The sequence below is a fragment of the Porites lutea genome, chromosome 10, assembly GCF_958299795.1.
Source record: "Porites lutea chromosome 10, jaPorLute2.1, whole genome shotgun sequence".
In the NCBI taxonomy this organism is placed as follows: Eukaryota; Metazoa; Cnidaria; class Anthozoa; order Scleractinia; family Poritidae; genus Porites; species Porites lutea.
This window is the reverse complement of record NC_133210.1, coordinates 22,048,141-22,062,209: the sequence shown is the minus strand read 5'-3', so window position 1 is coordinate 22,062,209 and position 14,069 is coordinate 22,048,141. Positions and strand designations below refer to the sequence as shown.

General features: G+C 39.3%; 1 protein-coding gene across 2 annotated transcripts; it reads left to right on the top strand.

Moving 5' to 3' along the window:
• The first annotated feature begins 305 nt into the window (after nt 1-305).
• Nucleotides 306-13,576, top strand: LOC140951262 (uncharacterized). Of its 2 annotated transcripts, none has more exons than XM_073400499.1 (6): nt 306-414; nt 773-925; nt 8,415-8,759; nt 9,268-9,576; nt 11,012-11,168; nt 12,065-13,576. In XM_073400499.1, the coding sequence occupies exons 2-6, from the start codon at nt 871-873 to the stop codon at nt 12,150-12,152; spliced, it is 954 nt and encodes a 317-aa protein (XP_073256600.1). In that variant the 5' UTR covers nt 306-414; nt 773-870; the 3' UTR covers nt 12,153-13,576. The 2 variants fall into 2 exon arrangements, with proteins under 2 accessions (XP_073256600.1, XP_073256599.1); XM_073400498.1 differs by lacking the exon at nt 306-414 and adding an exon at nt 586-687.
• The last annotated feature ends 493 nt before the right edge of the window (nt 13,577-14,069 follow it).

Sequence of the window (14,069 nt, the reverse complement as noted above, 5' to 3'; positions counted from 1 at the left end):
GTCATTACAAACTTGTTAAGTCGAGAACTTCAGACATGAAGTTTTCTTTAATGGTTAAAAATGTGCGAATGACGAGATAACGTTAACTTCTCATCAGATATCGGCTGTTAATCACTTATAACCCGGTAGCTGACTTATTTTTTTTTTGTACAAAAATAAGTAGAAGATAGTGACTGCAAAAGAAATATGTATTGAGTTTGTCGAATTCGCTTTTCTTTCATCGTTACTTTAATACTATATACATGTTATGTGGGGTAATTTGCTTCATAGTATTTATAACAGTGGGTGGTGTATATGGTGTAAGGTACTACTGATATTTATCTTTTAGTATTTTAATTTTTTGCGTTCACTGAAAAAAGAATACATCGTGGTTGACTTCTCTTTGATCGGGAATCCCCGAATTAATCAAGAAATGTGAGTAACATCTACTTTGTGTCAAATTCTGAATTTTACTTTCGTTGTCGAAGAAAAAGGTTTTTGAAAGGCGTTACAATTTGTAAATTATTTGGTATTGCAAACTGTGTCCGCAGCACCTGCTTGCCACCTGAAACTCCCCGATGCGAATTATTGTTTGGATTTAAAAAAGCAAACTCTTACTTGAAACCCAACGGAAGCGAAAACAACTTGTTTGTGCCAATATACACAGGGTTTTAACTTAACAACAATTTCACTTTGAAACTGTGAAAGGTATATACACTCTGAGCTGATATTTGCACGCGCATGACACGATAAGAATGTTTACAATTGACGATGCTATCTTCTTCCTTCGAAGCGCGCAATTTTAACAGTGGTTTCCAGCTACGAAGACCTAAGAAGGGGAGAGATTGAATCTGATGCTGTAATCTCAGGTTAAACCGCTGTTCGTTAGCGATGCTCCTAATGTGGTTGTTTTGTTCTTTGGCTTGTTTCAAATATGGAGTGGAAGGTAGGTTTTAGAGTAGTTTCCTATTTGTATCGCTAGTACTACCCAAGTGCAATAAAATATACTGCAGTGCAATAAATTTGCATCTTTGTTTTCATCACGGCTTTATTAGCACCATCTTGAAATACATCCCTCCTTGACTTTGTCAGGAAAACGAAAAACTCCTTTTTGAGTTGGAAAAAGGGCAGGGACAAAATTAATTTGATTCCGTGTACATTTGCGAGGTAATGTGCCAATTTCAAGAGATATTTGATTTTTCTAAAGAAAAATGGGTGGAATACTTGACGAAAACTCAGAAACGAATATTAATACCCTACAGGAAATTTTTAGGAAGGATTCGCTTTGGTATTTTTTAGAAGAAAGGGAGTTCGTTTTCTGCTTTGAGACCAGGTAAGAAGGAGGCATAATATCGAGGGCTACAACACAGAATAACTGAAAACACCTCCTATAAACTATATAACCTAAACAATACGCTGATGAATCTAGAAAATGTACGACGCATAAAGAAAATAAAAAGTTTAGAACTAAAAAAAAATGTAGCAAGAAAATCGAGAACTTTAAAAATGAGTGCGGAAGGGTTTCAGCTGTTGACGCGAAATTTCTTTTTCGGCGGTGGAGATTTACGAAGCCAGATGATGAGGTCCTTAAAGGAAGATAAATTATGGATTGAACAAATGAGTGTGCCAAAATGTAAATGAGTGTGGCGACGCTTCGGCTCCACTCGGTATGACAGATAGTATTAAATTTAAATGGCGAGATCGCGCTGCATGCTTTTCACGGGAATCGATTAGAAGTCGTTTTTGTTTTTGTACTTTTAGCGTATTTCCTTCGTTCGTCTGTTCTTTAAAAAAGAGATTAAAGCGACAATTTTCGGTAGTCAAAAAAGAATATTCCCTCGCATAATTACTTGGAGCAGATTTTCTTTGTTTTAATAAGGCGGAATTTATTTAAAATGAATGCGTTTATGAGACCAGCTGTCATCTCAAGGCAACTGCAAGTTACTGAACTAGACCCAGAATCTGAGATCAGCTTTTATTCACATTTCAGAGTACGTTTTCGATGAGGGCAGAAAATTCTTATTAAATCTTACCTTCTTCGTTTTACAGTAACATCACTGTCTAATGTCTATCTTTTTACTGTAGTCTCCTCTGGATATCTAATCTAAGTCAAGCGGCGGAGCTTCGTGGAGCCGGATATTGCTTTTCTTTAGAATGCCTCCAAAATGATAAACTAGTCAAATACTTGCAAACACTTTTATTTAATAAGATATTTTCCTAGTCAGGGTCCTGACGTTTCTCTGTGATAACAGCCCCAGATATGATACGTGCTCAGAAATGCTACATAATCAATTCACTGGTACATAGCCTGTTTTTAAAGTCCCGTTATCAGCAACTTATTTTAACTTCTGATCGGTTTTAAGGAAAAAATTGTTAAAAGAGACAACAGACCAAAACAAAAACATTGTTTGCAAATTCCAAAATTTTATCAAGCAGGCTATACAACTGTAAGTTTTAATACTCCTCCATCTCTCGAACTGCCACGGCGATATTTCGATTCATTTTCCTTTAATCATCTTTTAGAAATCAAGTTATTAAAGAGTTCAACAGGCAAACAAACCGATAGCTATTGTGGTTCGAGTAAGCAAACAGTTCGATCCGCATGGATAAGCTAAGATAGATAAAGGGTTATACAGGTTACTGCTTGGGTAACCTTTAAAACACTTAATTAAGTTACGTACAGTTAAAGCAAAAATGTATTGGAATTTTCAACTTGTATTTAATAATGAGTACTTTTGAAAAAAACACTTGCTCGGTATCTAGTTGGTTTGGTTATCAGCGTTCTCTTCGTTTGATAGCGCAATTTTATATAGAATTGCATCAGAACAGGAAAAAACTTGGTGACTAAGTAAGCAAACAGGAAAGCAAAATAAAATAATGTTGTAACTACACCAACAATAGGGAGCGTATTGCGGCATAAGACTACTGGAAAGCTGATCATAACGTGTATTACGATGCTGAGCTTTGCAGTAGTCTTTGAACTTCTCGTTTTTTGTCAGATAGAAAAGCGAGTGAATTGGTCAAATGCCCTCTGTGTCCTCTCCTTGATTCTACCTTACGTTGTAGTTCCTCCATATCCTGGTCTCCTCACCAATGTCAGATAAAAAAGCGACTGAATTCGTTTAAGGAGAAACTACAAAGTCAGCAACAAAACTTGGCCGGTCCAAAGGCACATGGTTTAATGAAACGCGAAGGTTCGAGCCCCTGAAACTACATTAGACTCAAGTCCGTGACGCGACGAAAAAACGATATCGCGGTTTTAGTTACAATTCGTAAACTGAAGCTGTATCCAATAGTGTAAACAACGTATAAAAATGTCACTTGGTCTAGCTTCAAGAATAAAGTACCAAATCTGACTTTCGACATTTTCCGGGCCCCGGGGCGACTAGTCTTTTGTTCACTCTGCAATTCGTTGTAATGCTCTTGCTGGAGCAGCTCGTTGGGTCCTCTTGGAATATGGGTTTACTGGGCAGTCAACCCTCGGAACTGCTGGGGTGAGATTCTCTTGAGACTGAGCTGATATTTCCAGAGGGTAGAGTTTGGCAATTGGTAGATTGGTTGTGCCTCCCTGGGTACGTATATTTACTGCATGTAATTGGCCATCTCTTCCGGGTAATAGCTCTTCTACTACTGCAAGTTTCCAGTTGATTCGTGGACCCTCATCATGTACTAATAAAACATCACCAACTTGACTGCTGGTTTATTGTTACCAGTGGTCTTGTAACATTCTCTTGGTGACGTCAGGTACTCCTGTCTCCAACGGGTCCAGAAGTGTTGTAGGAGGAGAGCAAGGCGTTTGAATTTCCTCTGGATTTCTGCGTTTCCATTCTGGTTGTATTCAGGATCAAGGATCTCATCTTGCTCTACTCCAATGTGGGGAAGGGCGGTTATTCTCTTCCATACAGGAGATGAACTGGGGTAAGTGGTTCTTAGTTTATCACATCAGATACGACTGAGTCATTGGCCTGTCATTCAAAATGGCTTCAACCTCGACAATTATGGTCTATAGTGTGGTCAAATTAACAGATGCTTGTCCAAGTACTTTCTTCAGAGTAGTCCTTGTGAGGCCAATCAAACGCTCCCAGAACCCTCCATAACAGGTTGCTGCTCTATGGTATGAACGGCCAATTTAGGCCTTGTTTGCTGAGGGAATCTTTCAACGACTGTGATTTAAATAACTCTGTTAACTCTTCAGCTGCAGTCAGGTATGGGGAGGCATTATCAGAAATCATTTGCTGAGGAGCAGATTTCCGAGCTGCAAATGTGCGATATGCAAGGAGGAAGGTTTGCACTGATAAATTTGTGAACACTTCAAGATGGACTGCTCATGTTGTGGCATATGTGAAGAGACAAATGTAAACCTTCCTTTGAACTCCAGCTTCACAAATGTATAGTGTTCCAGTTTGTGAAGTAGACTCCTGTGACTGTAAATCGCTCTGCTTGTTGTATTCTTGATTTCGGAAGTGGGGGTGGATCTGGGATGTCATATAGTAATCCTGAAATCTTCTTACAGGTGACACAGTGGCTAATCGCTTTCTTGACATGCCGACGTCCGGCAGGAATCTAGTACCACAGGCGCAGGGCAGTCAGAGTTGAATTCACACCATAGCATACTGTGGTAGGTCACTTCCTGGCAGGTCTTGATCCATACATTTCTTGCATTATGCAATTCTGTTTTCCTGTATTCGTCTGCAATTTTTGAACAAATCGCAGGACTTAATGTGCGACACTGAGGAGCTTGGAAAGGGTGCTGAAGTTAGATACAGTAATAAGCTGCTGAAGACCTGGTCCTTGTGCATGGTTCGTGACAGCTGTCCCTGTTGGGGTGATTGTCTCTTCAGTGGGAAGGACCTTGTTTCCACAACCTCTGGTAAGCAGGTCGGCGGGATTGTCTGAGGTGGGACAGTATTTCCAATTTGTCAGTGAGGTAAGTTCTTTAATTTCCCTTACAAGACTAGCGAGAAAAAGCTCCTTGGTGCTACAAAGCCAATGTTAGACAATCTGGCTGTCAATTAACCAGAGATAAACTTTATTCAAATGAATCTCATCTTGGAGGTAAGAGGCAAGTCGAGTACCGATCACAGCTGCAGTTAACTCTAACTGCGGCAGGGTTAGTTCCTTTGTTGGTCCAATTCGCGATTTTGCCATCACGAAGGAGGAGTGGTTTTCTTGCGTGGAATCAAGATAGGCAAAAGTTCCATAGGCCTTGGTGCATTCATTAACGAAAACATGCAGTTCCACGTCATTTGGTGATGTACGGCCCACGGGAAGTACTACTGAGAAGTCGCTATGGACATGATCGTCTCAAATTCCGTGGTCAACTCTTTCAACTTCATTTGGAGGTCTGGGATCAGAGGATCGTCCCCTGCTACATTCCCTTTTATTGATTAGATTTGGAATGGTCGAAGCTGTGAATCTCATGGGTGGGTAGTTGATCATGTCTGTTGTTGTGTTCCATAGTACACCTAGGACTTTAGTTTCAGGGCGGTCACAAAGGAGGTATTCCTTTGCTGCCAATGACTGTATCACTGGATTGTTCGAGGTCCATGATCTCAAGTTAAAATCCACGGGTGACATCAATGTTCTTGCTCGATTGTAGTATGTTGCGGCTTCCTCCTCATGTTGGACCCCAGAGATGAGGTCTTCTACATAGATGTTCTTCCTCACGTCTTTTCCCACAGGATCATTGTACTGATTGAGATGCTTGTTGAGAGTTGCATTCAGTATGAATGGAGAGCTTGACGCAACGACCGTACGTACGTCGACCGTACGTCCGCCTATCATGCCAGCGGATGTGAAATGTCACACTTACTAGCTTACAAGGCATAAATGTATACAATCCGTTGTTAACTATACATTGGACATCTATTTTATGTTCAATTGACGACTGGATGTATCAAGGGCTCAGGCACGTACAACTCACTGAAATACCGTTTATAACATAGCGCGCGTGCTTGCCCTATAAAAGTCCTATTGAGCCGCTATGAACAAAATCTTTATTTACGCACGTCCGTGCGTAAATAAGATGACGTGAGCATTTTTTTTTACCTGGCTGCAAAGTTGTCGTCTTTTAAGCTGCAGTGCACTTTTCCTTCTCTTTAAAATATGGAAGAAACCAGCGAAAAACTGCCCAATTTTTCTATCGGCATTGACCTTTTAGGTCCTGATCCAACAAGCAGCAAAAATAAAGCCGAATTAAAAAAAAAGAGCTCGCAAGTTGTGCGTTTCGCAAATTTGTCGAAGACCAGCTGCAGCAAATTTTGGCCGAAAGACATTCACTGGGAACAGAACAGACATCAACTGGTCATCAACAACATTTAAAGGCAAAATTTCCGTTTTTATTGTTGTTTTTAAATTTGTTATGCACTTTGTTATCTCCGGACAATCCGACTGAAGCAGGAAAATTTCTCTCGCAATAACAACACAAATTACGCAAGAAGACATAAATTTATTACTCACAAAAACAACTGCTGCCAGGTCTTCTCAAGAAGCCGTAATGACCAGCCAATGTTCGTAAATGAATATAAGCTTAAACAAGGATGACATTCGTCTTCGCTAAAAACATGTTTTCTGGATTTCGCCGCGCAAAACGTAAACATCTGTTTAGCAAATCCAAACCCGGGCATACTCCACGACTTCTCACGAACATGTCACGGAGGATAGCTGAGGATTTTAACTTTAGGTGAACTTTAAGACTCTTTTACCTTTGTTTCTGCTTAGTTTCCATTGATCGTTAAGGAATGAAGAAGCAAATTTTCTTTCTCACTGTTACGGAAAGAATATTTCATTCAAACTAGACGATTGTGGCGTGTTCGTAATCAGCCAATACAATAGCCTGAATTTCATCCGATTACTTCGAGTCGTTATTACTCCCTCAGTAACGTCTGAATCGACCGGCCGTTAATGCCGTCCAGTGACGTCACTACGCCTTGACCTTTGCTTTAATTCATGCAAAATTTTCAAGTGGCAAACCGAGAAATATCGTTTGGAAATGTCTGCATGATACAGAACTGCTTTTATTTTTTCGATCGTAATTCATATTTAACGCTCAAACTATCAACTACATGCGGTACAACTCTTAACCGGTTGTACTAAATCTGTAAATCAAACTCGGTCGCAATCACGCAATGACTGAAATAAACACACACACGAAACACTTAGTTCAAAAACACAATGATTTGCTTTAATTGAAAAGAAGCTATTTGGTCCTTAACGAAGAAAAAAAACAAGGAGACAAGAAAGAAAAGCTAACAGAATCATTGCACTTGACGGTAAAAATAACAAGAAGGTCGAATTATAACATTAATCTCAGAAAACTTCGCGTAAACAAAATCATGATCAACGGCCGCCGAAACCACAAAGCGGCTCTGAATGAAAAACCTACCGACTCTCCGCAATGATTCTTCATTCGCAGTTCAATTTAGCATTTCAGTTTCGAGGACAAGGACAATTTTGCTGTTTAAGATAAAGATTAAGCTTATCGCAATGTTTGAACGAAACGAATGGATGCATCCGCTGGATATCAAGCAACAATCCCGCTAAAATTTTTCATAATTATACATAATTATGCGAATGTTTAGACAATCAACCAATCAAAATCACTACCCGGTTTTCGGGTAGTGAGTGACGTCACTGGACGGCATTAACGGCCGGTCGATTCAGACGTTGTTGAGAGGAGAAAACGACTCGAAGCAATCGGATGAATTTCAGGCTACCAATACAACCGTTTGATATTGTGTCGCGCGTTACGAGAATTTTGCAGTTAATCAAAAAGCAAGCATTTTTGTCAGCTATGTTATAAAAGATTTTGCTCATGCTTTTAGCTGTGCATATATCGAGTTATGGATGCACTTGGGAAGTTTGGAGAGCACTCAAGAAGCTAGAGTTGCAATCGGCTATCGCCTCGTGCAACTCTTACGCATCTTTAGTGCTCTCCAAACTTCCCGCGTGCATCCATAACTCGATATACGCACGCTAAGCATGAACAAATTCTTAATTTTTTTTTGAAAGTTCTCTGTTGACCAGTTATTGGTTTCAGTTGATCGCAGGCCCAGGTTCATTTTTTCGAGAGGATCCGGTGTGGATACATTCCTCCCTAAACGCTTCGCTTTTGGCCTTGGCTAAATCTATATATCATGTTTCAGAATAGAAAATTTTGTAAATGAGCTCCGCCCCTGAGGTATAAAAATCTCTCAAAATTTACTTGGTGTCAGTTTTCTCACTTGCAGCCAGTGCCGGGGTGAATACATCCTTCCACTGCGGGTTGTTTTCAAGTTTTGATAAAGACCTGTAAGCGATTATCAATCCACACTGCTGCTAGAAAGAGCACCTAAAAATTAGCAAACTTACCAAGTCAAAGAAGGCTTTTGAAAACTTGACATTGGTTTTTATATTAGAGTGTTTAATAACATTTAATATCAATTTCTTTAATGCAGGATTTCAATCGAGATACACCTCTATTCCGTCGAAGCCTACTTTTTCGCATGCTGGAAACGATGTGACATTTACATGGAGATATCACTTGACGCACTCAGATAGAGCTAATTTCAAGGTCGTTGTATTCGGAATATGGATGAATGGAGACATTTCAATTCCATTAGTGTCTGTTTTAAGGAATGGAAGTGCTATTTTTTATTCCAATCGTGTCTCATGGCTTGGGAACAAGACAATGGCCTCATTTAGACTACAGAAAGTGTCCATTGATGATGATAGGGTGTATGGTTGTAAGCTGGATTTCGGGGCATTTAATGTACTGGATTCAGTGAGGCTTACTGTAATTGGTAAGAATTTCACCATTAATCTACCCCTGTTCATACCTTATATATATATATATATATAATCCCCTCATTTGCGGAAAAATGATACACATTAAACCCCCTTGTCATTATGACAATCCTCTTTCCAAAATGAAAAAACAAAAAAGCAAAAAAACTTGATGCACATTTTGTCATACTGTTCTTAAGAATTATTCGTTAAATCTAAATCTAATCTAAATATCGTTATGTCGGCAAAATCGTTTGGGACATCACGCCAAGTCTAAGATAATAATAAATAAAACTATACTAAAATATACAAAACTATTAAAAACTATTAAAAACTACTGATAAAAATAAAACTAAATTAGTTTGCTTTTAAAAATACAGAGGGATTGGCTGGAAACGTTATAAACTATAAAATCATGATTCCAGCTGTCTTGTGGAAACACAACACGCAAGGTCTCTTTATTTGAGGTTCTATTATAAGTTCAGTCTTATCTTAACTTTTAACAGCTGTCTTGTCCGTTTTTAGCCGCACCACAGATCAAAAAGAGCAAAAATCATCAGTTGGCACAGGTCAAAGTATCTGAAGGCCAGTCAGTTGTTATTCCTTGTAAAGTAACCGGAAATCCACCACCTTGGATCTCTTGGAGTCAAGACGGAAGAGTGCTTCAGAATAGTACTCGAAAGCATGATTTATTGATAAATTCAGCTGAGGAACACATGACAGGACTGTATCGCTGTAGGGCTGAGAACGAGGCTGGTGTTGATAAATATGACGTGCTACTGCTTGTAATATCATGTGATCATCAGTCTGGTGATGTGACATTTCATGCACAAGGTGAAGTATGTATAAAATGAATACAACTGAACCTGACTGTGTTACAATGGCTGCACTCACATCTGGGCTACTAACTATAGTTAAGACGGGGATAACTATAGTTAGCTATTTCGGTAATGTGACCTCTTCTCTGTTCGCTCCAGCTATAGTAAGAAAATTTACGCCTCGGTGATCCAAAAACAATACAGACTAACTATAGTTATACCCAAGCAGGGTTCGCGGGTTAGTCTTAAGTTAACAAACAAACAACAAATCAGAATGTGACACTTCTTTTCGCTCGTGCGAGATGAGTATATATAAATATGCAAAATAAAAACCAAGCGTGAGGCGAGGGGGAGACCAAAAACAATAGACAAAAAATGTTCACAACTGTCCTTTCAGGATATGAAAAAAAATAATGTTTAATATTTTAGATCCCATTCGAAAACAATTGATGGAACTTGGTTGAACATATGTTGTACAAAAGTCAGTAACACATAGTTAATGATCGATCACCCAATTCTCTTGAGGTTTAGAAAAAAAAGAGAAGTTGATGGCATTGAATAGTCAGCAACTAAATATACTGTTGTTGGTAGCTATGAGTCCTTTGCCCCATCCAAGTTGACTGAAATTTGATAATGATTGATTAAATGCAACTTGGCAGTGGATTTCGCGAGAAAAGAAAAACCGATTTGTTCATCTCATTTGTCAGCTGCATATTCTCCACTTTTGAAACGAGAGGGGAACTGGAGCCGAAACGTGTCCTCTCAGCTATTGGTCAATTTTCCCCGTCCCTGGTAACAGTCCCAGAAGGCTTGGCAAACGTTTACTCGGCCCAGTTTCCTTCACGTTTCTAAGTTCGTGAATACTCAACGCATCCTTTTCGCATCCTTGTCCCCAGAGCCTCCTGGGGGTCTGAGCATGAGGACCAGGAGGCTCCGGGGACACAGGATTTGAAGTCCTAGATCTTAGGACTTCCGGTCATTTCCGATTCAAAAGAAAGTTAAAGGATTCTCTTTTAACAGCTTTGAAGCACCTAAATTTACAGTCATTGACACTTATGCAAGAGGAGGTGAACGCGAATAGAAACGTTGTAGAAAATCAGAAATGACCGGAAGTTCTAAAATCCAGGACTTCAAATCATGTGTCACCAGAGCCTCCCGGTCCTCTTTCTCAGGCCCCCAGGAAGCTCTGGGGACGAGAACCTACTCAACGTTGCTAGTCTACTAAAAAAAAATCAGGAACTTGTGAACAGACTGCGCTGAAATGGGAGCAAAAATTACTCGCTTTTAACGGCCGTTAAAGGTATTTTGACCTCAACCCTAACGGTGATTACTCGTGCTTGTCATTTTTACATTGCATGATGAAGTAGCAGAAGGTTTCCTTTCCACTGGATTTTATGAGTTGAACGAATACAGTTACTTTTAACTAAAAGAAAGTAATTCTTCTTTCTTAGAAAACAAGTCTAAAACACAGCATAACTTAGACGGCTTGTCTAAGTTTCATGCCCAGGCCACCTTAGCTTCTACTCTGGTTGTCGTCTTTGCCTTGTTTGTCATCTTCGGAGCATATTTCTTTTTCCGATATACAGGAGCTAGAAACAAGAGACCCAGGTAAGGACCACATTGAAAGAAGCACACGACTAGAACGTGAATGATTGTTTATTTTATTATTGGCAGTTTAGACACAAATTTATTGTAAAATATTCTTTTTCACTGTGTGGTTTATCAACATTGCAAGGACTATTCAACGCCATTGCTAATTTGGTGATTTCTTTTGCGGACTACTAAATAGCAAATACAGGCATCTCCCTCCTAACCCAAACCTTTCACGGTAAAACAGACACCGCCTGAAACGGACATCTCACTAGTGATGGTTCCCCCTTCCTTCAGTCTTTCCGTGAACTCTTTACAAGGAGGCCGGCACCCTGTCACAAGCTACGGTAAGACGGAGACTTTGTGCCGGTGCCAAAAGTGTCTGTATCATAGCGTTTTGACTGTTGTCGCCATCAGTATATTAGTCGTCAAAAAAGCTTTGGCCTTGGCCTACTTATTTTGCAAGGGCCTAGTCGAATGGATTTACGTTGGATACCCGCATGCCAAAAAACAAACAAACAAACAAACACAACAATATTCATAAAACCTGTTTTGTGAAATGAAAGTCGAAAGTATCGTTACTGTTGTGATTTCGATTGGTTCGCAGGTTAGATGACGTCTTTACTCTCTTCTATCAAAATTTTTAGTGATGAACAAAACTAACAAATAGTCTACATCCCCTCTGCCATAAAAAAGAGACGAGCTGTTTTCAAGTGGATAAACTCTTCTTAAAACAATAGACTCAATAAATTTGTTACATATTTTCGTAAAAGCAAACTAAGATCATATAAACTACAATACACTGTAGGTCTTTACTGGTTAACACGAGTGGCTGTGTCTTATTTTTTGATAAATGTATGGGAGGATAAGTTGTCGTACGTTCAAAAGTAAACGCTCTCATACTTGTCTTACAGGAAATACACCAAAATGCCTCAAGATGAGCAAGCTCGGAGTTTATTGGGAGAATGGTCAAGCTTTACTGATAATGGCGCAAAAATATAGTGGAAGCTGACTACGATGTGCAAAAGAAAATAACTACATTAAGTAGCTTTAAAAGTTACTTTGTAAAGGCATGGATTATTTTTAAGAGAGATTCTTCTAGTAAAAATGGTCTGCTATAAATTGTTCCGGCGTTAGCTGAAAACAATGTTGAGGCCAGTTTACATTTATATAGTGCTATTTTCCGCCTGGCTGGATATGGCCGGTTTACAGCTGTCCACCCAAGAAGTACTACCCTGAATTCTAAAGCAACGACTTATCAGGCTTACCGTCCCAATGAAATAGGAAGACACAAATCGTTTCGGATGTCGGCTGACCGAACTCGTCACAGCGTGTTAACGCGGTAGAATGGATAATAACGGAATCAACTGCATCGCAAGTGTGGTTTATTTTGACGCTTGGAGACACTTAATTCTTATTTTGTCAAAGAGGTATTTCGACACAATTAACTGCGGCAATAATTTTCTTTATTTATAACCTACAGCATGGATGATATTCAAAACGCACCAACAGAGTCTATTCTGATTCTGTGGAGGAACGAGAAATAGCCATATCGTAGCTTTGTATTATATAGTACAAGCCATAAATATAGACGAGCGATCACATCCAACAAAAGTTTGGATGGCCTATTTTCTGAATAACACCTAGCATAATTACGTAATAGCCACCTATAATTTCATAATCGTAGCTTAAGACATCAGGGGCTCAATCAGCTCCTAAACTAATTGGTACCGCAGCTCTGCAAAGTATACATGTATATTTAACAGTGATTACAAAACGATCTTTTGTTTTCAGTGCCTTATTTCACTTGCGTATATGGTTGTGATGATATATTTTGTTATGACAGAGGCCTAGTTACTTAATGTTTGCAGACGGGAGCGATCACCATATGACGTAATACAAACTTGAAAAGACACTGAACAATACCCATACCACAACACACAAGCCAACCAACAACAGTTTCTGCAACACCAACAAACAAACGCCGAACTAGTGTTGCATTATTGATAAACCGACATTGCATCGCATGATGGCTAATGACTTGTGATTTATGTACCCTTGAATATAGGTTGTAATTAGGCCTAACGTTTATTAATCGAGATGTCTTTAATTGGAGTTCTTCTCTTCATATTCCGTTGGGTTTTATATTTATCTACGTTTTACATCTAGTAAGCCTCAAGAAAGATTAGTAAAAAATGCCTGCTTACAGCGTCCTTGCATGTAACCAATGATCACGTTTATTACAAACCAAGGTATTCTATTTGTATATCGCTTTTTTAAGTCAATAAAACCAGGCAGTTGATTCCCGCACCAAAGAAAAACTATAACAATTTTCTCCTTAAAAGCTGCCGTCACATATCATGTTGTATACAATTGAATATTGAATAATCAGCTTTATTTGTTGTAATAAAATTATAACTAATCTATAGTGCTTTGGTCTTCTGTTTGAGAGATGGAGGGAAAAATAAACAAACAAACGAGGGGAAGAAGGGCAAACATGGTCAGTTAAGGAGGAAAATGAAGAAATGAGAAGGGAAAACAGAGGACAGGAGTAAGAAAAAGAGATCAGTGGAGCAGGGAGGAATGAAAAGCTACCAATAAGCACTCGGAGTACTTTTTTCATTTCAAGGGTCGAGGGGTGCTCATTCGAAGGGTGGGGGAGCGAGTGCTTTTTCCGATTTTCTAGTTTTGGCCTCACAATAACGTCTTCCAGTTGTCACAAACTGTAATAGTAAACTAGATTGTTTCTGTATCTATGTTATCACTAGTAAAGTCCTGTTTCTCTCAAATTACTTGGCTGAAATTTCTCCACACTCTATCGTGTATTCAATGCTTTGAATTGGAATGGGGGGTGAAGGGGGGTGGGGTGGGGGTGGGGGTGGAGGGTGGGGTAGCCTCAAGTGGGCTTCTGTCGTGTCC

What these genes read in the sequence shown, in the direction of transcription:
- LOC140951262 (XM_073400499.1), top strand. Translation starts at nt 871, where the DNA reads ATGCTCCTAATGTGGTTGTTTTGTTCTTTGGCTTGTTTCAAATATGGA. An exon ending in AGTGAGGCTTACTGTAATTG is followed by an intron (nt 8,760 to 9,267) that starts GTAAGAATTTCA and finishes GTCCGTTTTTAG; the next exon opens with CCGCACCACAGATCAAAAAG. An exon ending in TGTGACATTTCATGCACAAG is followed by an intron (nt 9,577 to 11,011) that starts GTGAAGTATGTA and finishes CTTCTTTCTTAG; the next exon opens with AAAACAAGTCTAAAACACAG.